This window comes from Caretta caretta, chromosome 3 (assembly GCF_965140235.1).
Source record: "Caretta caretta isolate rCarCar2 chromosome 3, rCarCar1.hap1, whole genome shotgun sequence".
Lineage (NCBI taxonomy): Eukaryota > Metazoa > Chordata > Testudines > Cheloniidae > Caretta > Caretta caretta.
Genome location: NC_134208.1, coordinates 139,340,724 through 139,366,335, shown reverse-complemented (window position 1 = coordinate 139,366,335; position 25,612 = coordinate 139,340,724). Strand labels below are relative to the sequence as shown.

Sequence of the window (25,612 nt, the reverse complement as noted above, 5' to 3'; positions counted from 1 at the left end):
GATTGTGCAGTGGCCCCACGGACTATTTTGCAGACTTCCTGCTTCTGATGTACTTAAAAATGTTTTTTGCTGTTAGTTTTTGTGTCCTTAGCTGTTCTTCAGATTCTTTCTTGTCCTGCCTAATTATACTTTTGCACTTGACTTGCTGGAGTTCATGCTCCTTTCTGTTTTCCTCACTAGGATTTGACTTGCAATTTTTAAAGGATGCATTTTTGCCTTTAACTGACTCTATGACTCAGCTGTTTTGCCATGGTGGCATTTTTTATTCCTCTTCCTGTTTGTTTTTATTTATTTAGATTGGGCCTATATCATGGTATTGTTTTAAACAGTTTCTATGCAGTTTGCAGGCATTTCACCCTTGTGACTGTTCCTTTTAATGGTCTAGGTATCTCATGAAATCTTCAACCCTCACAGCTGACAATTTACCGCACGGTTCTCCTGGTCATCACAAATCCAACAATATATTTGTAATAATCAAGTCCCCCATTATTATTACCTGGGTCTTCCTGGTACAGGGGTGGGCAAACTTTTGGCCCGAGGGCCACATCGGGGTTGCAAAACTATATGTAGGGCCAGGTAGGGAAGGCTGTGCCTCCCCAAACAGCCTGGCACTGCCCCCTATCTGCCCCCTCCCACTTCCCACCCCCCTCAGAATCCCTGACTCATCCAACTTCCCTACTCCTTGTCCCCTTACCGCCCCCTCCTGGGACCCCTGCCACTAACTGCCCTCCAGGACCCCACCCCCTATCCAACCCCCCCTTCTCCCTGTCCCCTGACTGCCCCAACCCCTATCCACACCTCCAACCCCTGAGAGGACCCCTGGGACTCCCACCCCTATCCAACCGCCCTCTGCTCCCTGTCCCCTGACTGCCGCCCTGGGACCCCCTGCTTCTCGTCCCCTTACCATGCCAGAGCCAGCCACACCACCGTGCTGCCCAGCAAGAGCGGCGAGACAGAGCGCTGGTGACGCGGAGTGCTCAGGGGGAGGAGGGACAGTGGGTGAGGAGCTGGGGGCTAGCCTCCCCGGCCGGGAGCTCAGGGGCCAGGCAGGATGGTCCTGCGGGCCGGATGTGGCCCGCAGGCCATAGTTTGCCAACCTCTGTCCTAGTACCTGGCATTCCTTCCCAGGAGGGGTATCCTTAGTGTGAGAGGATACCATGACATCATCTGAAAGGAGGGTCCCAAGTACGGTATTGTTTCCCTCTGCTCCAGCTTGATGCTCTCCTTCCCTAAGACTTTCATCCTCCTTAACAGCACAGAGATTGTCAGACACTCTGTTGTGTCCCTGAAAGCGGCATCTATCTATTTTTCTGTCTCCTGTACTCTGTCTCTGAGGGCCATGGGTTGCTTGCACCACACGCACACATACAGCACATGCCCATCGTACATACTGCATTCAATGCAATAAACTCAATAGTCCCTGTTCTGCTGATGGATATTTGCCTGCATTATTTTTACTCTTGAAGGGGTATTTTTTTGAGGTGGGTTTATTATCCTGAGTTGAGAGTATGTTTGTTAGGTGTGTCTGCCTCTCATAGCCCCGCAAAAAACTCCCTTGTTTGCTGCCCCTGTTGCCTGTCATCTCTGGTCACTTAGGATGTGCCTTCATAAACCCTTGTTCTCCCTGAATTAGGCTTGCCCCCTTGTCAAGGGAATGTTAAAGGGACTAGGGATCAAAGGATAGCAGGCTAGAGCCTTTTGAGTAGACTCTCGGCCTAGCTTTGCAGGCTGCTTGGCTCAGCAAACAGCCCCCAAAGAGACCATAATATAATCTTCAAGCAAGCAAGTACACAACAAACCAAGAAACTCACTTCAAGGGTCATGTAGTTGCTCCTTCACCTGGATAACTCCCTCACAAAACTCCCTGTGCAACATGCCCCCCAAATCAACAGATTTTGGTAATTTCAAATCAAAGTGGGGAGTAAATGCCAGAATCAAGTTTTAAATAGCCAAGGTCCAGATATGGATATAGGAGCTAAATTTTAGCATCCAGGTCTGAAAATTTGGGACTGAATCTTTAACACCAAATTTCCTAGGCCAAATTCACTACTGCTGTAAGCAACTCTATTGAGGTCATTGTGAAGCTCCACGGTGCACGAGGATACAGACTTGCTGTTCAGGGCGTGCAAATTCTGCCCCCTCTTTCATGCACCGGAATAAATGGGTAAGAATCCCTCTAACACTGGAGATGAAGGGGCAAAATTGGACCCTTTGTGACCATGAGTACTATGTATATTGCTCCATCTCTCTTGTCAGTCTGGAGGAAAAAAGGTTTGAAGTTGATTTCAGGAGATTGGTAAAAGATTTGGGCCCAGTTTTTATATGTTTTTATACCAGTTCACCAATCAATAGCAATCAGGGCACACATTTCTCTGCAGCAGCTTCATTCCAGTGCAGTCTATGGCAACAAAGAGCAGGCTGTCATTTCCCCTTCCCTGGCTTCCATAGTCTGCTGCTGCCACTGGAACCGCCCTTTCTGCAACTATTACTCTGTTAGAAGTTTCTGTAATGCATGGCTGGGCATCACTTCAGCCATTTTGGCTAGTTAATTATACATCTGTCTGAAAGTCAGAGGGATTTCTTTAGTTTTTAATAATAGTGTGTGCTGCTGAACTATGTCAAACCTCCACAGCTTGCTGTGCAAATCCTCCACTCTAAGGGAAGTGGACAACCTTGACATACAGGAGTGGATTATTATTAGAATGATATGTAAATTAGATGATAAAAGGCAGCCTTGCAAAAGTGTCATGGAAATTTATTGGCTCATCCGTTACTCTGATGATGATAAAAAATATTTTACTTTCCCGTCAGAATAAAATGTTTGCCTCTGTTGAGTGGGTGAGTAGTTCTTTGCGAGGCTGACCTATATAATATTTACCAGCTGTTCAAATGGAACCATCACTGCAGATAGAAAATTCTTTAATTGGGAGCACATACCTGTATTGATCTGTGGACAGCTGCCTCTGCAATGTATTTTTATTATTACCTATGCCTGAGCTTTTATTTTTCTTTTTCGTATGTCTGCATGGCACCATTTGAGTCATCATGCTTTTTACTCCTGCTGGACAATAAAGCACAGCATTGTCTTCATTAAAAGAAACAAATGATGTTGTCTTTTGTTAGCTAGCAGTGTGTATGGTATCGAAACTGATGTAAGGAAGATGAAAAGAAAATCATTTTTTTTCTTTACTATAGAGACAAGTTGAAGAGGTGGCTATTATTCTAGCTATTGTTGCATGTTTCTGTTATCTGAACTGCTCGGTCACAAGTGGGTGTTCTGTGACTATTATAGCAGTTCATGACAATGAAACAAAATTAACGGTTGATGTAGTAGTAATTGATATCAAAACAGGCTTGATTCATCTTAGCCAAAAGTAATCATAGCAAGATTTTCATGCTAAACTGTTCCTTGCCATCCCCCAGCCACAAAAACGCTTTCTTCCACACCTCTCTGAGTCATCAAAATAATCTGTTGTAGCCCACTCCAGAACAAGTATTTTGTTCACTTTAAACATCATAGGTCGATCACTGCTGCCATTACAAAGTATGGGTGACCAATAGATTCAAACAATGCTTGGACCATTTGGTCATGCCCTAGCATTTTACTTCTGGCCTACCACTTCTGGAATACTGTGTCCAGTGCTGATGTCCACAATTCAGGAAAGATGTTGATAAATTGAAGAAGGTTTGGAGAAGAGCCATGAGAATTGTTAAAGGACTGAAAAACATGCCTTATAGTGATAGACTGAAGGAGTGCAATCTATTTTGCTTAACAAGAAGAAGATTAATGAGTGACTTGATCACAGTCTATAAGTATCAACATGGGGAACAAATATTTGATAATGGGCTCTTTAATCTAGCAAAAGAAAGGTATAACATGATCCAATGGATGGAAGTTGAATCTAGACAACTTCAGACTGGAAATAACATGTAAATATTAAGCATTGAAAATAATTAACCATTGGAACAATTTACCAAGAGTCGTGGTGGATTTTCCATCACTGTCAATTTTTAAATCAAGATGGGATTTTTTTAAGCTCAGTGCTAAAGGAATTATCTATGGCCTCTGTTATACAGGAGATCAGACTAGGTTTTCACAGTGGTCCCTTCTGGCCTTGAAATTTCTGAATCCATAGAGTCAGTGGCATGGGCTGCAGGATCCAGTTTGCATGACCTTTCTTCTTTGAGCAAAAATGATCCAATTACACTCAACATTGGGACTTCTGTGACTCCCTGGAGATGTAGAGGAGGATTGTATCCCCCAGAAATAAGAGAAAAAAATATACCCCATGCAATGGTCAGGGTGTGCTGATGTTTTTCTTTTCATTTTGGTTTTTGTATTATTGAGAGGCTCCAAATACCTAAGGATTTCATTTTCATTTTCTCAGCTAAACTCTGCTAGCAATGTATGCTGTAGAGGCTCTTGCCTTCTGGAGGTAGGCAGTTCAGGACTATAAATAACACATGAAGTTCTTATCTCTCTTCATTTTGGACTCTCGTTTCCCCATGTTTAACCTCCTCTCCACCACCTCCAAATGTATGTTGAGTCTAACATGAAGAGCATGATCTCCATGTTAAGAGAACTAGCTGTCTTCTCGAGACTGAAATGGCATGTTAAACCAGCTATCAGGGGAATTTTCTAAGTACTGGAATGATAGTTTGTATGATGCTACTAGCCAGCCAGAGGTGCTCTTAATGTTACAGGCATAGCAGGAATCCAGAGCTCAGAACTCAGCCTTTTTGTGTCTAAAACCTTAAGTTCCGAGGAAGTGCCAGGGGGCAACTTGGGTGAAATCTTGACCCCACTGAAGTCAATGCTTGTTTTGTTATTAACGTCAGTGGATCCAGGATTCCACCCCAGATTTTGAAATTTAAAGGGCCAGAAAATATCAGTGATAAAACAAAGACTGTGAACCCTATTAATGAATAAAATTGAAAATAGAAATCTTCCATCATAGTACTGAAATGAGAACAAATGCATAGTTCTTATACCACCACTTATAGCAATGGGTAGGACAGAGAGCCAAACAGTTTTCTCCATTCTGTAAAATTGCTAATCTGATGTAAATAAACATTTAGTCTTTTTGTGCAAGAATTGTGTCCATGCCCCAATAGTTTGGGGCCAGTTCCTTTATCCCTGTATGTTTAGTGAAATGGATATCTGACTGCAGAACTTTTGCCAGCCAAGTAGTGATTTTTTTTTCTGAAACACAAGTGAGTCTACTAGATATTTGCAGCTGGGAGAATCTCTTTTGCCCCACATGGCTGCTTGATTTCAATGCCCTTCAGGAAAATCTAGCCTTAACCACACAGCAAACTAGTTAAATGTGTGAGGCTCTTCTCTTTAAGCGCCCCACAAATGCTGCAATTCATACCCCAACTCAGACTCTTTCACTAGAAGTGGAACCAAAGAGGGATAGAGAAATTTGCTGCATGCTACACCTACAGCACTAGACAACTCCTGGTCTGATTCTCTTCCTGCCACCACCTTGGGACCTTGCAAATCATAATGCCAGCCCTTCCAGTTGTGCCAACATAATGCATGGGGTTGAGATTAGCTCAAACCCTTGGGCATCATGCAGCAATACAACATATTGCCTATTTGTCAATGAAGCAGTTGGGACAGTCCTTCAAAATTTAGTATTCTTAGGAGATGAAAAGCCAGGTTTTAACAGGAGACAGTAACTAATTCATTTGTGCTCTTGGGAGCCAAGTGATTCAAGTCTAAATTTAAACCCTATTATACAAATATTTGCCAAATATTTCATGAAATTAAAAATGGTGGGGTATGTTAGCGACAGGGGTATGTGACTGATTAGGCTGCAATAGGATTTAACTTCTTGTCTCTGGGGCTATCTTCCTTTCCATAATTTGATATTTTCATTTCTTTTATTGCTTTGGGGGTGGGAGTGGGAAGTTTCTTCAAGAAATTGTAGTTTAGGTCCCACTCTTCTGTGTATTTTTCACAATGTCATTGTTTTTGTTGGTCCGCTACATATAGAATAAACCCATGGTGTTTATAGTGTTAAGGTTTGAGACCCACCTCAACCTACATACATCACATTGGCATAAGATGTTGGGTTGTCAATATGATTGATAGGACCTAATGGTGCTGGCAGAGCTTTGTAAAAGTGATAATAATGAAAAGCAAATGGGGATATAAGAAATAAAAAAAATGCCCAGACCCTCACCATAGCATTATTAAATGTCAAGCAATATATTGTAGCAACTCCAACCATTTCCATAACTCTCTTGTGAAATATGGTGGCTAAGACAAAAGATGACCTCCAATCAGAGGCAGAAATGGAGCTGTGTTTTGACAGAGCTGCTTCATGTTCACAAGATACGAATTATTTCAAAATGTAATTGATAGTGTCAGTTATGGTTCTTAATTTGTTTATTGTCTGTGTGCCAAAAACAATAGAAAAGTTTAAAATTGTGTGGTTCATTCTGCTGCTGAAATTTATTTAGCTGTGTGGGTGAAGAAAACAACGCAGGTACAAGCAGATTCATTAGCAATTATTTTGCTGAGAAGTGTACGATTGCCCGGCCATCTGCTGCACCATTACCGGGAGAGTGATCTTGATGACACACTCATTAAACACCGGTCTTCTCCACACGCCCCCCCTCCTTCAAAGTCAATTAAACTAAACAAATTAGGGCCACTTTAGTTCTAAATAACAGCATCCAAACAGGGATTTAATGTGATTTAACTAATCCACTTCAAATTCACACTTTCAGTTCATTTGGATTAGCTTTTTGGGTGTTCTGAGTAGACAAGCCCTACAAAAAGTGATATTGCTTTTGGATGCTAGCAGGCTTCTACTAAAACATGCTTTCAACCTTAACTCTTCTATAATAAAGTTTTTATATGGGATGAAAATAAAAACTACATACCTAATCTTGATGGTTTCGCTCAAAATGTAATTGGAAGCTGACCTGCATCCTCAGCAAATGGTGTTCCAGCCTGTAGCCTGTTTGTTTGACTCTGGAATCTGGAATAAATCGCAGTAATAAAATCCATTCCTGTGCTGAGCTGATGCCTGGAAAAGGGATCATTGACTTAGAACTTGAGAAGTATTGTAAGTGCTGAATGCCAAGTCATTATCACTTAGGGCAAGTCTACACTACAGTGCTACATTGGCCCCAGTGCAGCTGCATCGCTGTAGCATGTCTGGTGAAGACATGCTGTGCTAATGGGAGAGCACTCTCCCATCAGCATAATTACTCCAGCTCAGCGAGAAGTGGAAGCTATGCTGGCTGGAGAGCGTCTCCCACCGACATACAGCCGGTGTGGACAGCGTGAAACATGTGTCACTCATGGGGGCAGGAGAGGGCTTTTTCACACCCCGAGTGATGTAAGTTATATCGACTTAGGCTGTAGTTTAGACCTGCCTTTATTCTCAGCTATCTTCTATGTCTGCTGTCATTTCACAGCCGGACTGAACAGGAGAGGCAAAAGCAAAATGATCAATTGTAGTTTAAAGTACTAAAATACAACCTACTTTCCACCCTCACACTGGGACCAGGAGAGAATTCACATTATCTCTGTGGACTTGCTTTCTCCCATTATAGGAGGAAAAGCACTCAGAGGAAGAGAAATTCTTTAAACACTTCTTCAAATCAAAGACACTGTAAACTGTTTCCTTTCATTCCACCTAGTCTACAGAATTTGTAATGGGAGCAGCGCCCAGTGAGTGTGGTTTCAGTGAGGACAGAGGTTCCATAGAAGGAAGAGGCACCCAAATGTTGTTTAAAAACAGTCATCTCTGACTCCTGGACACCCATCACAAAGAACATTACCAACATAGCAGCCTGCTCAGATGTAATGGATTTTTCTAACTGCATAGCACAGAGACAATGGCAGCTGGTGACATCAGCAGAAACAGAGAGATAGTCATCATCATAAGTATAGTAATTGGAATGTAGTTCAGAATCAAAGGCGAAAGTACCCATAAAGCTTAAAAAACAAATGCTTAATTCACTAAAATATGAATGTGTATATACACTGCTAATATGTACCATTTCCAACAGAGCTGCACATATGTTATCAATTCTACTTTAGCTATGGATGGCTGTCTACTCTGGAATCAATGATACACATGTTGGAAATATGGAGTATTGTCATATTCAATCACAAAAATTTACACCATAGTAAAGTGAAGAGGGCTTATATCTATGACAGACAAATGACCCTTTTCAAAGGCAAATCATTCATCCACAGAGGAAGTCAAATTCTACTCTGTTACACCTCTTAAACCCCATTACACTCTATCTCTCAAGTTTTCGCAAGGTACTTCTAGTTGTCATATCTAATCATTGTACAACAATTGAAGATAGTACTGAATATGCCCATGACAAGGTATATAAATCCACACTGACCTGGAAGGGGTTATGGAGCTGCCTTGTGCTGGAGTATCCCCACCTGACTGCACCTGCAAATCATGTCTGGACTTCAGGAGGAGGTAAAAAATGGGAACTACGCTCACATGGGTGCAATGGCCAAGTACTAAAAGAAAATATACTGGAAATCAGAACTAAACCAGATATCATATGTATCTAGGAAAGAATGGTTGGTTGAAAAGCTTGCTTTTAAAATTCCAGCGTATATATTGCCTTTAAGCAAGACCGAAAACTAGATAGCGGGGAAGGTGTTTGTACTTTCAAAAGGGAAAGAATAAACTATATAGAAGTAGGAAATGAAGAAGGGAGTCTTCAATATATGACCTAATTAAATTATCCCCAATGAGCAGGAAGAAGGAATGGGAAATGACCATTTCCCTATACTTAGTACTTTTCAAGGACAAGTTAAAGTTGAGGTAATGGAGAAATGCCCACCTGGAATTTTCAGCAAGCTAACTGGGAGCTATTTACAAGTAAATGTACTGAATTTGTGAAAGATAACTGTGTGAGTGAAGACAGAGAGAATTTCAACAACAATGTAATAAAGGGAATAATATCAGCAGCTACTGTAGCTGTACCTAAGATATTGAAGTTACCTCAAAACTAGCAATTCACTTCTGGGGTTAAATGAGGAGTGGCCATTAAAGAAAGGAACAAAGCCTATAAGAAAGTGAAAAATACAATGAATAGTGAAGATCTAATGAAGTATAAAAGAAATAAGGCAATAACACAAAAATTATAAAAAAAATCAGAGAGTGGAAGTAGTTTTGTGGGAGGTTAAATAAAGATATTAAAACATGAGAGATATACAGGCAAATTGGAAGAATGACTGGAATTCAGAATAAGAGTAGTTACATCCCAAGTCTTTTGGGAATGACAAAATACTTAGAATCTAGGAAATGAGAGAGCAGTAGTTTTAGCAGAAACTTTTCAAGGCGTGAGTAATGATGAAAATTAAAGTGCAGTTTTCTGTTAGATTAAAAGACAATTAATCGAAGAGAGGCATAAACTATTATGTAGTTGGGGAAAACAGGAAGATACTATAATAAATTAAAGGTTTTATATGCGGGAACTTGAGAAAGTTATTGATATAAGCAAAATTACATCCCCAGTTAATGATAGTATATTCAATATGATGTTTAGATATCTTCCTGAAAGCAATTTGCAAGTATATAATACTTCATAGGAAAAATGCTAGGGTGGAAATATGTAGTAGTAATTCCAATAAGAAAACCTGGCAAACTGATCCACTTTTGTGGATAATTACCCTTATAGCCTGTCTGGGTAAAACTATGGAGAGAATGGTGAATGAAAGATTGGTTTTCTATTTCAAAAACAATGGTATTATAGATAAAGTGCAGGGTGGTCTTAGGAGAGGGAAATGAACCATGAACAATACTGCTAACATGGAAACTGAAATACAAAAAAGTATGCGAAACAGAGGTTTCATGATAGTTGTATTTCTAGATATTGAAAAATAATATGACATGCTATGGAGAAAAGGCTTATTGTACAAAATAGGTACAATAGGGATAAGGGGAAGAATGTCTCATGGATTTGAGTATTTTGGAGTCAAAGATTATGCAGGTCAGAGTTGGGAAATGTTTGTTGAATGTTGTTATTATATATATAATATATATATTATACTATATGCTATACCGCAGGGAAGTGTTATCTGCCTTACCTTATTTAACATTCATAGAAATCTGAGAATCATAGAACTGGAAGGGACCTCGAGAGGTCATCTAGTCCAGTCCCCTGCACTTGTGGCAGAATTAAATATTATCTAGACCATTTCTGACAGGTGTTTGTCTAACCTGCTCTTAAAAGTCTCCGAATGATGGAGATTCTACAACCTCCCTAGGCAATTTATTCCAGTGCTTAACCACCCTGAAAGTTAGGAAGTTTTTCCTAATGTCCAACTTAAACCTCCTTTGCTGCAATTTAAGCCCATTTCTTCTTGTCCTATCGTCAGAGGTTAAGAAAAAGAATTTTTCTTCCTCCTCCTTGTAACACTGTTTTACATAATTGAAAACTGTTACGTCCCTTCTCCGTCTTCTCTTTTCCAGACTAAACAAACCCAATTTTTTCAATCTTCCCTAATAGGTCATGTTTTCTAGATCTTTAATAGTTTTGTCACTCTTCTCTGGACTCTCTCCAGTTTGTCCACATCCTTCATTAAATGTGGTGCCCAGAGCTGGACACAATACTCCAGTTGAGGCCTAATCAGCATGGAATAGAGCAAAAGAATTACTTCTCGTGTCTTGCTTACAACACTCCTGCTAATACATCCCAGAAGGATGTTCGCTTTTTTTGCAATGGCGTTACACCATTGACTCATATTTAGCTTGTGGTCCATTATGACCCCCAAATCCCTTTCTAGGTAGTCATTTCCTATTTTGTATGTGTGCAACTGATTGTTCCTTCCTAAGTGGAGTACTTTGCATTTGTCCTTATTGAATTTCATCCTATTTACTTCAGACCATTTCTCCAGTTTGTCCAGATCATTTTGAATTTTAATCCTATCCTCCAAACACTCACAACCCTTCCCCGCTTGGCATCGTCCGCAAACTTTATAAGTGTACTCTCTATGCCATTATCTAAATTGAAGATAATTGAACAGAACCGGGCCCAGAACTGATCCATGCTGGACCCCATTCGTTATGCCCTTCCAGCATGACTGTGAACCACTGATAACTACTCTCTGGGAATGGTTTTCTAACCAGTTTTGCACCCACCATATAGTAGCTCCATTGAGGTTGCATTTTCCTAGTTTGTTTATGAGAAGATCATGAGAGACAGTATCAAAAGCAGATACTAAAGTCAAGATACACCACATCTATCGCTCCCCCCTATCTTATGATAAATGATCTTCCAAAATGAGTAAGTGCCAGAGTGCGTGTCACTCTTTTTGCAGATGGTCATGTTCTATGGGTTAGTAACAGGAATATTGAGGTGGCAGAAAAGAGACTCAACAAAGTGTGATGAGAGACCTCAGATTGGGGAAATGCGTGGGATTTAAAATTTTCCATTGCTTTAACCAAAGAATAGATATTTGCAAAAAAGAAAGCTACAAAGGAATCTGTAACAGTGTGGACAAGAAATAGATATAGTTAAAAGGTTTAGATGTCTAGTGGAAGTATTTCATACTAAATTACTTTGGAAAGATCAGACAGATTATGTTAAAAATAAACGCAAAGGAAGGGTCAACCTCCTTAAAAGTATTGCTGACACTAACTGGGGGGTGAGTAAAAAAACACTGCTGATGGTCTCCAGAGCTTTAATCCAGACCTCTTATCAACTATTGCTGCCCAGCTTTTGGATCAGCATCAAAATCAGAATTTAAAAAATTGGATTTAATACTAGTACAGGTTATGTACAGTGCATTTATTACCATGCCCTTATACGCCCTGCAGATAGCTGCTAGTGAAATGCCAGTTGCACTATGAATGAAACTACTGGACCTAAATTTCTGGGCTAAAGTTAATGGGAATAGCAATGATGAAAGTACCAAGAAAATATGAGTATTTTGGGGAATTCAGTAGGCAACCTATTGCACACAATGTTAGAACTCCACATGCCATTCCAGTTAAAACGTGGATGCAGGAGTTGATAGACCAGAAAAAGTTAAATTGACAGTCAAAACTTTTTATCATTAAAAATTAGTTGTGGATGGATGTCCAAAGTGGATTTAGATCTATTTTATAAGTCTAAGAGTAAAAAGGAGGCTATAGGTATAAAAAATGAAGTGTACCAGCATGCAGATGAAAAGTGGAATAGCTTTTTGTTAGTTATATAAAGATGGATGCAAAAAAAAAAGAGGAAGAATAGGGGCAGCTTATTGTATACCAAAATTGAGAATTAGAACATCTAAAAGAATATCTGATATTGCCAAACTAGTAGCAATAATGCTAGCATTAAACTGGATTTGGGATGTATGCCCAGCAGTGGTGGTAATTTTTTCCGATTCAGTATCAGGCCTTATGGCAAGAAAAAAGGGTGTCTCCATATGTACAAGTGATTTAATCAGTGAAATTATATTTCTAATAACAGAGTTAGTACAGATGGGGATACATGTAACATTTGCTCAGATCCCAGCACATCTTGGGATAACAGGGAAATAAATGGTTGACAAAGCAGCTAAAAGGGCTGTAAGAAATGGAAGGATTCACATAGAAATGCCTTGGGTAAAAAGGAACTCAAGAAGCCTACTACAGAAAAATTTAAAAGAGGAATGGCAACAAATTGGATCAATTAAAAAAGGTGAAGAATATTTTTTGAATTGTGCCTCAGAGTTGAGGATAATGATGTACTTCAGGGCTGGGTAGGAAAAATGAAGTGATTTTGTTTAGATCACTAACTGGCCATTGTGGATTAAACAAATATTTTTTAAATAAACAAACACAAAGATAGGCTGTTTGTAGGCTGTAAGGTAGAAGAAACAATTGATCACCTTCTTGGGGTATGTAAGATCTTTATAGTGAAAGGGGAAAAGCTCTTTGAGAAATTTAAATGACTTAAGGTAACAAAAGTTTCATTGTTCTTTAGCAAAGTATCAGGAATATGAGGTAATTTTAGAAGGGCGTTTTTACATTATCTAAAAGACACAGGGCATAGTGAGAGAATATAACCCGCTAGGTATTTAGGATTCAGAGTAGCAGCCGTGTTAGTCTGTATTCGCAAAAAGAAAAGGAATGCTTGTGGCACCTTAGAGACTAACCAATTTATTTGAGCATATGCATCCGATGAAGTGAGCTGTAGCTCACGAAAGCTTATGCTTAAATAAATTTGTTAGTCTCTAAGGTGCCACAAGTACGCCTTTTCTTTTTAGGTATTTAGGAGTGATAGTTGGTGGTTGCTATAGACTATCCAGTCAAATCTGCTTCACTATTTAAAAAAAAGGGGGGGGGAGGGGGAAGCAGGGGGGAAAGGACAAGATTGGGGCAACCCTGAGAAAGGAAAAAACTATTGAGCTTCTCCAGCCCCGTAGAGAGAACTGACAGTCTGCAGAGCCCCTACTCTTGTAGAAAGGAGGGTGTGGATCACCTGAGCTAAAAGGGGGGAAAGACTGAGATTTGCACTGAAGCCCTGTGAATTCTGAAGTGCACAGTGATACTTCCAAGCCCCTCTGAGGTAAGAAAGGCCCATATCCTGGATGGAGTGGCCTACAGATTTTTCTTTTCCTTTCTTTTGCTTTACCTTTTTTGCTGTCTGTGGGCTGGTTTGTTGTTTCACCGAGACACCAGGAGGGGAGAAAACAGCCAAGAGGTCTTGACCGGGGGGTTGAGAGCCAACCCGCTAGAAAGACACACTCTGCAGCACTCGCTGAGGTGCAGGGGGTAAATGGACTCTGATACATGTGCTCCCCACATAGCTCCTAAAGGTGGCACTCTACCATGGACAGATTTGTGACAATGCCCTAAATGGTAACTCGTCAGTGAACTTAGTCGAGTGTAACTGAGAGCATCATTTGGTTCAGATATTCTTAGATGAAGTGGCTGATGAACTGGAAGTCATGCAACTGTGTGCATATCACACTTGACATCCATGTATATATCTGTATGCACTTATTCAATAAGGTAATGCCGAATCTTCTCATTGTTCGCTGTATGCGCCAGGATTTCGGAATATATATTCAGTGTCTGATACAAACTTTTTTTTTTCTTTTTACCCAAGAAGAATTTGCAAGGTAGTATGTTTTAAAGTATTTGTCAAGGTCTCTTTCAGAGAAGAGTTCTTCAACTGAACTTTCTCTTCTCGTGTACTTCACAGCAGTCTGTGGTGATCCCCTCTTCCTCTGTCATTCTTGGACATGAGAGGAGCTTTTTCAAATCTAAACCTCCTGACTCCCCTTGCAGTGATGTCTAAAAATGCAGAATCTGGATTGAATTCCTTTATTTAGGCACATAGGGCAATTATGTTACTGGCTCAATTTTCCTTCTCAAGCTTTTTTTTCTGTGCAGAAACTCTACTGCTGATTTGCCAAGCTTAACAGCATTTGTCTCTTCTTAATTTGATATTAGACAGTAAGAGATCTTTGTGCCAGTTGTTCACCTGCTTGAAAAGAATTTGATTGATAGTTTATTTGCCTTCTCTTCCTGAAATAATAAGTATCGTGAAGAAGCCTAGATTACATAATTGCCCCATGTATTAGCCTTTCATTGGTGGGGAGTGGGTTGAGGCATTCTTGGACCATGAAATGCCTCTGGCATCAGTATTCGTAGACAAAAACATGTGCTTTTTATAAAGTTGGTAACATGTCTTCCTCAGATTCCCCAGGTTAGAAAAGTTCTGATCTGCTATGTAGCTAAGACTCTTTGTGTTTCTATATATTTTTGTGGCACTGCAGCAGGGCTTTGAAAAGATGCTGGATTGACAACTCTAGGATTGGAAGTCCTCTCTCTAGCTGAAGAAGAGGTGGGATCTGTATCCTGCCAAAGCACCCCAAGGCTCACTTGGAAGGACTGTGTTTAGGGATGACAGGATCCCTTACTCTTGACTGCTGCGTTAAACTTCTTTCCTCCTGCCCCCACTATACTCAACCTTCCTCTATCTTGAGAGCAGGGGTGGGCAAACTACGGCCCACAGGCCAGATCTGGCCCCTCGGAGCTTTGGATCAGGCCTGCAGGATCATCCCCCGTGGTGCCGCAGGCCTCGCGCTGCTCTTACAAGCAGCCGGCACCACATCTCTGCCGCCCGACGGGGGGCAGAGGGCTCTGCGGGTTGCCCTTGCCTCCGGGCACTGCCTTCCCAGCTCCCATTGGCTGGGAACAGGGAACCGCAGCCAATGGGAGCTTTGGGGGAGGTACCTGGATGCGTGGCAAGGGCAGCGCGTGGAGCCCTGTGCTTCCCCCTCCCCCAGGGGCCGCGCAGGGGCATGGTTCCTGCTGCTTCCCAAAGCGGCGCGGCTTGGGGCCAGGGCAGGCAGGCAGAGAGCCTGCCCTGGCCCCGGTGCATGCCGCTGCCACCCCGGAGCTGCTTTAGGTAAGCGGCACCGGGCCAGAGTCTGAACCCCTCCTGCACCCCAACTCTCTCCCCAGAGCCCTCTGCTGCACCCTACACCCTCTTGCACCCCAATCCCCTGCCCTGAGCTCCTTCATACACTCCGCACACCTCCTCTGCCCCAATCCCTTGCCTTGAGCCCGTTCCTGCACACCGCACCCCCTCCCACACTACACACTACCTCCTGCATCTCAACTCCCTGCCCCGGCCCTGCATACAATTTCCCCACTCCTGATCTAGAGTGTGGCCCTCGGGCCAAAAAGCTTGCGCACCCCTGATCTAGAGTGACCTGGCAGGCCCCGCTAACTGCCTCCTTTTTCAGATGTTTCCATCTCCTGGCTATTGCTGTTCCCCCCACTCCCTGCTCTATCCCTACACAAACTCCTTACAGTCACAGTCTCCTTTCCAGCACCCACATGGAATCTCAGATATGCCCTCTCAGTACTTCTGATTTCTGGAGCTAACTGATGCATTCAAAAATCATAGCACACAAGCACAACAGTTCTGAGTATCTGGGGCTACATCCATATTATATTTGGCACTAGAATGTCACACGTACCAGTAGCTAATTCCGGCCTATCCCAAATATCTTTTTCAAAACTGAAAATGTACAGTGTGTCCAAACAAATGACCTGACAACTCTCACAACAAAGTATTATAGTAATAGAACTCAGTGTAGGAGGCTGAAACTCTGCTTCTAGCCCACTCTCGTATGTTTATGGATGGCAATGCAGTATATAATATGTCAAATCAGCCAGCGTTGAGAGACTTAGCAATAGTTAAGCGAACAGTGTGGTAAAGACATTTTCAGCCTAATCTCTGTCAGACCCGTTAATATTTTATGGGTTGTGGGTTTTCTTACTGCAGTCCCGGAAAGAAAGATAAGGAGGAAAGGGAAAAGCATATTACTTTGGTGTCACCATGCTGTTCCGTAAGATTAGAGGGTCCCTTATGACCAATATTAAATCAGTAGACTTGATGATTTAATAGTCTTGATTGGAGTTCTTATTCCCATATCTCTCCCATTCACAAACCACAGATTAAAGGCACATTTCAAGTCCTATCCTGAATACTTTTTGCATGCAGAACCTCATTGAAGTCACTGCCGGAATCTCAGATATGCCCTTTCAGTACCTCCAACTTCAAGGGCTAACTGGTGTATTCAAAAATCATAGCGCACGAGGAGAGTAATAACTTCTGAATTGTTTTGCAGACATAGCTAAGGTGTGTTTGAGAGTGTGTCAAATTTTCAAAAGTGCCTAAGTGACTTTGAAAGTCAATGAGACTGGGATCCTAAGCTACTTAGGTCCTTTTGATGAAGTTACTTTGTATAAACAATTGTATGCATTATTAGAAATATTTAAAGGGACACTGCCAAGTTAAACTTAAATTTAAAGGTAATTTTGCTTGGTTATGTTGCTAATAACACTTTAGAAATCTCAAAGATAAATTTGCTTTCCTATGGGATTTACGTTTCTTCAGTTACATAGGAGTTGCTCTACTGGATCAAACCACCTAGTTCATGAAGTATCTTGTCTCCCAAAGTGGCCACCACAAGCTACTGTAGAGAAAGGTACAAGAACCCTACAGATTGTTTCCTTCTAACCTTCATTAGTTTAGCTTATGCCCTGAGGGTTTATATTTATTCCAAACCTCATATTTTCTTTTTTCATCCTTGCTATTGTAATTCTGTATACTGTTGCCAACCATATAAATGTGCAGTCCTTACAGTCATACATCTTGTATAGAAGAGTAAATTTATGTTCAGACTTAGAAGATTTGAAACTTTCTGGTGCTTCTTATTGACATGCATCAACATTATGATATCATCATTCAATGCTCTCCTTTCCCTCCAGGGGCTTGACCCTGCACCACTGAAGTCAATGGGAATTCTACTTTGGACTTCGATGAGAGCAGGATCATGCCTTTGGAGACCAGTCAGATCCTTCTCTCTCTGAGGAGAGAAACTGAGGAGATATGGATGTGAGAAAAGGCATTGAGTTGTTTTATTGTACTGTATCGCTGTAAATAAACCTATTAAAAGTTTTTAAAACTATTTATTCCTATTTGAGCCACCCTTTCTGTCCTTCCCCTTGTGAACCCAGCCATCCATAATCAAACTTACTTTAAAAAAGGAGACTGGTGGATTTCTTCTTTCAATCAATTTGTATCTGTCTGTCACTCTCTCTTCTCCCCTTTTCCCCACACAAGTAGAGATATAATTTAAATAGCTGCTAGATAAGAGAGTCTTCTGGTATTTACTCACTTGCACAGTGAAAGAATGAGGATATTAAAATAAAAAGGCATTTGATTTTAAAATAATTAGAGGGGGTGGGGTGTTTATTTATTTATTTTTAAAATAACCTGGCATTCATTGGCACAAGATATAGAATTTAATGGCTTATAAATACATATGAATAACAAGAATAGCTGTGGTTACATTAGAAAGTTTGTACCCATATGAAGATTATCCTATCATGTTTCAGGGCAGAACTACTAAAAGCCTGGGGTCAAGAAACTTTCCTTCTGGTCATGTTGTTCCAAGAATGTCTGTTATGGGGGTTTGGTTCTTTACTCTGAAGCATCTGGTACTGTGGACTGTCAGAGACATCATGCTGGGCTACATCAATCATTTGTCTGTTCCAGGATGTCAGTTGCTATGCCAGCAGGACTGGGACTAATTTGCAGAAGATTACGGGAGCAAGAGGTGTTTGTCATGAAGCAGAGACAGAATTGGGGTTGTGGTTAGGTGGGTTAAGTGGGGAAGTTGCCTGTCCCTGAACCCAAGAGGGGGTTCTGGGGGTGGGTGGATTCAGGACAGCTACAAATTCCCACTCATCCTCTTGAAAAATTTAAAATACTCATGATGAAAGTGTTAAAGTGAGCGGAAAGGTGAAAAGAGAGTTTGCACATATTGCTCATGAAATATGGGTGAACTAACAGAACTGTTTCATTCTTATAGCCAAGACTAACATAAGAAAGTGTAAAAGAACACATTATGCCAATGCCACAAAGTCTCGCTGGTGTTTCTGTGCTAAACTTCTACGTCCAGGGTTTAGAGAGGCTATACAATATAGATCCATCCTGAAAAACTGAGGAATGGGATTTCAACCTAGTAATTAAGTATTAGGAATTTGCAACAATAGAGTCACCTCTTTTTAAAGTATGACATGAACATAAAGAAAGCAAAACTATAGGCATTTACCAGTTTGAACATTGTGTTGCACATAAAACTGTAACCGATTTTTCAGAGTGAAATTATGCATGCCATTGGTCCATCCTTGATAGAGTATTGTCAAAATTCCAAATGACAGAAATTGTTGTGTGTCTATTTCATGGGTATATAAATATTCCAGAGCCTGGTTTGGCTTGTAAAGTTATATGGAGGGACTAGTGGAGAAATAGCTTAACCTTGTGGGCCAAGGAACTCAACTACCATAGGAAGTACAAGGTGTAACTATTACAATCCCACTCTTGTTATAGTATGGCTCTGCTGTCCTGACAGGAGAATTGTAATAATTGCAAAGTGTGTAGCCAATATCCTGGGACCTAATACTGAACAATGGTACAATGTAAATATAAGAATATGTGTAATACTTAGCATATGTAGTAGGTGACCCAGAAGTCACCTACTACAGGACTGGCCCATCAAAGAAAATAACAGAATGTCACTAGCTGTCACCTTCAGCCCCCAACTAAAACCTCTCCAGCGCATCATCAAAGATCTACAACCTATCCTGAAAAATGATCCCTCACTCTCACAGATCTTGGGAGTCAGACCAGCCCTCATTTACAGACAGCCCCCCAACCTTAAGCAAATACTCTCCAGCAACCACACATCACACAACAAAAACACTAACCCAGAACCTATCCTTGCAACAAAGCCCGATGCCAACTCTGTCCACATATTTATTCAAGTGACACCATCATAGGACCTAATCACATTAGCCACGCCATCAGGGCCTTGTTCACCTGCACATCTACCAATGCGATATATGCCATCATGTGCCAACAATGCCCCTCTGCCATGTATATTGGGCAAACTGGACAGTCTCTACGCAAAAGAATAAATGGACACAAATCTGACATCAGGAATCATAACATTCAAAAACTTCAACCTCTCTGGCCACTCACTAAAAGACTTAAGGGTGGCAATTCCGCAACAGAAAAGCTTCAAAAACAGACTTGAATGAGAAAGTGCTGAGCTTGAATTAATATATAAATTAGATACCATTAAGGGTTTGAATAGAGACTGAGAGTGGCTGGGTCATTACGCATATTGAATCTATTTTCCCATGTTAAGTATCCTCACACCTTCTTGTCAACTGTCTAAATGGGCCATCTTGATTATCACTACAAAAGTTTTTTTCTCCTGCTGATAATAGCTCATCTTAATTAATTAGCCTCTTACAGTTTGTATGGCAACTTCCACCTTCTCTGTATGTATATATATATCTTCTTACTATATGTTCCATTTTATGCATCCGATGAAGTGGGCTGTAGCCCACGAAAGGTTATGCTCTAATAAATGTGTGAGTCTCTAAGGTGCCAGAAGTACTCCTTCACTTAGCATATATATTTATTGGCTGTGGTTTTGTATGCTAAGATAAATTTAAGCCATTCTTCATTCAATACATTGTCTATACTGAGGACTGTAGGGAAATCTCTTATCACACTGGTGCAGCTGGGAGGCGCGCTAAGGTGTACCAGCCCATGCTGTTTTAACACCATGTCATCTTCTAGACCTGTTCTAAAGGGAAGGGTTAGACAACACAAAGGCAGTAATTCTCAGTGAGAAATGGATGGAGTGAGTCAGTAATGAAGGTAGTGGGAATGCAGAGGAAAACCTGTTGAATGGGAGAGATACAAATCAACTCCTTAGGAAGAGGAATAATTTTGGTACCATCTCTATATTAAATAGTGAAAGAGCTGGGTGTTTACTCACAGGAGACAGGAAGAAATGTCACATAAAGGTCCCTTGCTGTAAATACAGAAAAGGTTAATTTTTTAAAAATGTTCTTTTCTTTCCCTACACCTCAACAGTGGAAGCTCTACATTTGGGGACGTTAATGGCAGCCCATGGCTATTTCTTTCCAATCTCAGACCATGTTCTAACACTAAAGGATGATGGCACCTTTTACCGGTTCCAAGTAAGTATGCTTAATATGTTCTTGGGTTGCTTAAATGAAGGTTTATATTAAGAGCAAGATGCTATTTATTGTAACTGTAATCGTATCGTCCCCTTTCAGTGGCCCAGTTAATGATATCAATTCATCTTATACCTAAAAATGCTAATAGGACTATGTTCCGAAACTGTATGCTAATAATTTAAATGTAGAGACACTGAGGACCATCACAAATATGTACCTAAAATTATATGGGGGTGGAAATGTCCCTCTCTGAAATAACAATAATTCTAATGGCTTGAAAAGTCTAACAGCTGCAATAAAATTACATACAGCATAATCCTCAGTAGGACCCTCCTTTGTAAAGATCCAATGGAGTTCTGAGGTGTGGAATGAAACACATTATGGCTTTTTTCTCACAGGCCCTGTAGAGCACTTCAGACAGAATATTTCCTCTTCTGAGAGATGTACGTGTGTCTTCTACCAGCACATATTCGATTATGATCTAACATTTATAGTGAGAGATTTCTATGTTGATCACACTAGTGTTCATGGTAGAAATGAGCAGGTTTTCTAGTGCACATTAGGAGAATACATCTGATTTTATATATATTATTCATAGGTTTTTATTTTTATTTGCATACTTATTTGTACCTTTTTAATGTTATTACGCCAGTTTTAAAATTAGTTCTTTACTGTTTCATACAATGAATAGCTAGCTTGATTTCATGTTCTGTACATTGAGACAAATGTGATCCACAGTATTGATTGGATATCCTGGCGTTTGATAAATGTATTAGAACCAGAAAAGACTGTCTGATGGGGTGCTAGCATATCATCCCCCAGACATTTAAGACTAACTTTTACTTTAAAAAAAGAAAATGTAGTTCAAAGATACCTGAGAAGAACAATGTCTTTCAAGTGTAGAAGAAACATGACAGGTTGGAGAGTAATCCTACCTTCAAATCATGATCACCATTTTAGTTGTATACCACACCTCACCTTTTGACATTCTAGACTAATATGTTATGATTCGGTTGTTGCTCTTTTTTAGCAAAGCAGCATGATCTTTGGCCTAAAGCACACAGTATCAAAAATGTAGTGTAGATTTATAACTACATACCTGCAATACTGTCAATCTAACATGAAAGAACAGGAAGTTGATTTGGGCAAGGAGAGGGAGTGTTACTGCACAAATTTGACTAGTATTACAATACTAGTACAATCACCATTACTAATCTATTCATATCCCGTACCTGGGAAATATAAGGCTTCCATAACACAACAAATCAGGGGCAGAAAAAAAGGTGGATTAGTATTAAATTAACTGTGTGCCTTGCCATCCAGGGGTGGTAGCTGTAGCCAGCCTGTGCAGGGTATTTCAGGGAAGGCCCTTGTGTTTAACCTCTTTACTGATATGAGTATTTGATAGCAAACCAATAATGTGTAGAATGCATTTCTTCACAATAGATAGGCCAATAAATAAATAAATCAGTGACTCTGGGTGAAAATGTTTGGGAGGAACTTTTAATCAGTTTACACCAGCTGAGGATCTGCCCCATATACTCATATATAAGATAGATGGATATACACATGACTCATTAAATAAGGTAATTTCTAAAAGTGCCCCTCAATCCTCTGCTGTGGCTGCTGGTCTCTTTAATGCCAGGTGGTCGCCCAGTTCTGCTGCTGCTTTGGAGCTCTTTACTGGAGCATTCATTAACTAGTCTACACCTTGTCTGCACAGAGGAATTGTACTACAACAACTATACCAGAAGAGTTAAAGCAGTACAACCCCCTAGTGTGGACACAGTTATGCAGGTATAAATGCGCTTATACTGGTATAGTTTATTGATGGACGATAATGGGGGTAAGCTATACCAATACATGGCAGCTTTATACTGGTATAATTGAGTTTATAACTATTTTAGTAAAAATCTCACAGCTCTAACCAAAATTACACCAATACAAAAACTGTTAAATTAGGAGGTGGGAATGGCCCATTCAACTGGGAAAAGGTAAAATTATTTTACTTTAACTTTAATTTTTTGGGGAGGTGTGGAAAATCTCCCCAGGTGCATCAAAAATAGAACCATGGCTGGACAGAATCCAACAATTTCTAGACTACTGTGATACACAGAGAAAAAGCATTTGTAGTAGCCAATACTTCAAACTGCAGAGTCCATCCCTGCAGAGACTCTCCTACTACAGCGCAGTGACTTGCCATGCAGAAAATAGGTTAGCTGCAGTTATGTACTCTGTCCTTTTCTATGTCTGACAAAGGGTTCCAATCCCCTTTTTCTCTCTTGATAGTGTAATTATTTCCAGGTGTTTTTTTTTTTTTTTTAACAAGCTACTCCTCTGTATGAATGGCTGACAATATGAGTGGAGCTTATGTTCCACTTGTTCAATTGCCCTTTTGCAACCAAAATTATGCTTTTCTATTACTACTGTAGCCATCAGGAGGGCTGTAAAAATCATAAGTGCCCCCAGCTTTTAAAAAGTATGTGGGAATAGAAATAAGTGTTTTCAATTTGTACCATTTTTAGGTGCATCAGCACTAATTGTTCCTGGTGCAGTTCACCTAATATTATTGTTCAGAGGAGGAGATCTAAAAGTTACCAGATAGTTGCACACTTAATAGAGGACTAGATTTTGGTTAACCCTAACACAGCCATTCAGGGAATTAAAAAGTAATGAGTCCCCCTGAAGTCCGTGAGCAGCAGGGCTTTTTTCATTGCAGCCCTAGCACTGAAAGAAAACAGGAGCTGCACACATAATACCTACCCCCAACATATGAGCAAGTGGGTGGGATGTATAGCTGGCCAAGTATGGGTGGGGAGGGAAGCAAGCTGAACCCCAGAAAGAAGTGAAGTAATTTACTTCCCTCCCTGCCCCAGCAGAAGGAGGGAATTCCTGTCAGAATTCTTTCCTGGAACGTCATGCAACTACATGTTTCCTTGTACTCCGTGTGAGCCAATAGTCTTTTAATCCAGCCTCATGTTTGTAAGTCTGCTTTCCTAGTGAAAAGTGCCTGACTCTTCTTCCCCACCTTCCAATCTTTCCCAGAACAACCTTCCAGTGATCGGAGTGTGACCACTTTCCAAACTGCATACCCATCCTGGCTCTCCTCACTTCAGTGGCAAGCTGGTGATATATAGCATGTCCACCAGGACCAAATTTGAATGAACTGACATAAGTCATTAAAAACTTCAGAAATACCGAAGAAGTCTCTTGTGCATGAAGGCACTTCTTGGCATACCTAGGGCTCCCAATGTCTCAAGGAAGTGTTCTCCCAAAATAGAGAAATGTTTACTGGTACTATCTGAACAAGAACCACACTGTTAACCATCTATCCCTGGTACAGAAAGGATTTTACTTGTTTTTTAATTTAAATAAATAAATAGCCTAACATTGGGACAATGATGATAAACAATATTTACTAGTTGTTACATAGCACTTTTTCATCCATAGATCATAAAGTGCTTTATAAAACAGCTAAGAGCTATGTGTCTCCATTTTAAAAATGGGGAAAGAGACCCACAAAGAGGTTAAATGTCTTGCCTGAGGTCGCTAATAGAAGCACAAATAGAAACCTAGTCTCCTTAGTCCCAATCCAGTGCCTTATCCCCACTAGGATACAGTGCCTCCTGATGGATAGTACTAGAATAAGAATGGTATCCTGTAATAAAATATGAATATCTCTTCCCTTGGAGGCAGTTTATCCTAATGGACGATTTTCATCATACAACATCTGAGGTTGCAAGTTGAATGCTTATGAAATATTTAACATATTTTTCCCTAAGGCTTTTTTTTACATAGATATATCTGCCTAAAAGTTTATACAACATGACATAACATATAAAAAACCTTGGGTTTAGTCTTTAACTTGTAAGAGATGATGTCGCTGCTACTCTAATGGAAAAATGACTCCCTAATAAAGATTTAAGGCTAAATTACAGGAAGGTGTTATAAGCAGCTTCTCAAAGGGCACACATGTAGAATGCAAAAGCAGAGTTAACATTACAGCCATGTTCTGGCTCCAGACCTTTTCTCCCCTGGGCATGCCTATTTATGCCTCCATCATTCCTGGTTTGAAGGAATTAAAGGCCCTTGATGATTCAAAGGACCCATAAGCATAGCAGCTAACTTCTTTGCTGCAGGTCTGTGGCTGTATGAGAGTTTGCTCTTGGGTGTGTTTGTGTTAGGCATCAGTCAAAAGTTGGCCACCATGCTTTTGTATAATTTCTTTCTGAAATACATTTGTTAAAATTAAATGAACATATGCAATAAAATACACTTAAACTACAAAAAAATTCAAAACATCAGTGTTGACAGGCATTAGTAAGTTTACATCTGTTGTGTCAGATATTCATCTATTCCTGTTGTTTATGCCACCCAAGGCTATGGTTTTAACAAGATAAACTGAGTCAGACTTGCTACTTACTGCATGGAGTGGTTCTAGTAATTTAGTAGGCGTTAAGATAGAGAATTTAAAGTACTGCATTAATAAAGTCTCTCTTTGTATGTGAAATACATATAACAATATCAGTTGAATGGGATGGAGTTTAAGTTTCCATGTTGTAGATATTTAAAATATGTTTGCAGTCTCTCTACCTTTTCATATAACACAAGTAATACTCAGATGCTTTCATTTGTACTATTTTTAAAATCACTTTATTCTGGTAGATTAGGTTTTGTGCAGCAACATATATACAAATGTAATGATATTGAGTGTATATTCATTTTTGTCATGCACAGCAGGAACCCACCCCGCCACCCAATGTCCTTATGCCATGTCTGATCAGCCTGGTATCAGCTATCCATTTGTGCATCTATAGGAAATCCAGGCTATAACTTTTGTGCCTTGTCTCTAAGCAAAGACCAAGGATGCTGTATCTTTGTGATAATCCCACCCCTGTCTATTGGTCAGATCAATATGTACAGATCAGTAATGTACAACTCATATTTTGGAGATGAATGTATTTCCTTTAAATATCATACAGTCAAAGTTCTTAAATTATATTTAAATCACCAAGTCTTACAACAACAGATAAATAAAACAAAATTAAATATTTATG

At 40.3% G+C, this 25,612-nt stretch overlaps 1 protein-coding gene across 10 annotated transcripts in view; it reads left to right on the top strand.

Moving 5' to 3' along the window:
- The window catches only part of RGS7 (regulator of G protein signaling 7), a 421,085-nt gene that overhangs the window by 304,814 nt on the left and 90,659 nt on the right, over nucleotides 1–25,612 (top strand). For all 10 annotated transcript variants that reach the window (XM_075126939.1, XM_075126940.1, XM_075126941.1 and 7 more), the window contains one exon: nucleotides 20,449–20,555. In XM_075126939.1, coding sequence (XP_074983040.1) covers nucleotides 20,449–20,555 — 107 coding nt within the window. The remainder of the gene's footprint in view (nucleotides 1–20,448; nucleotides 20,556–25,612) is intronic.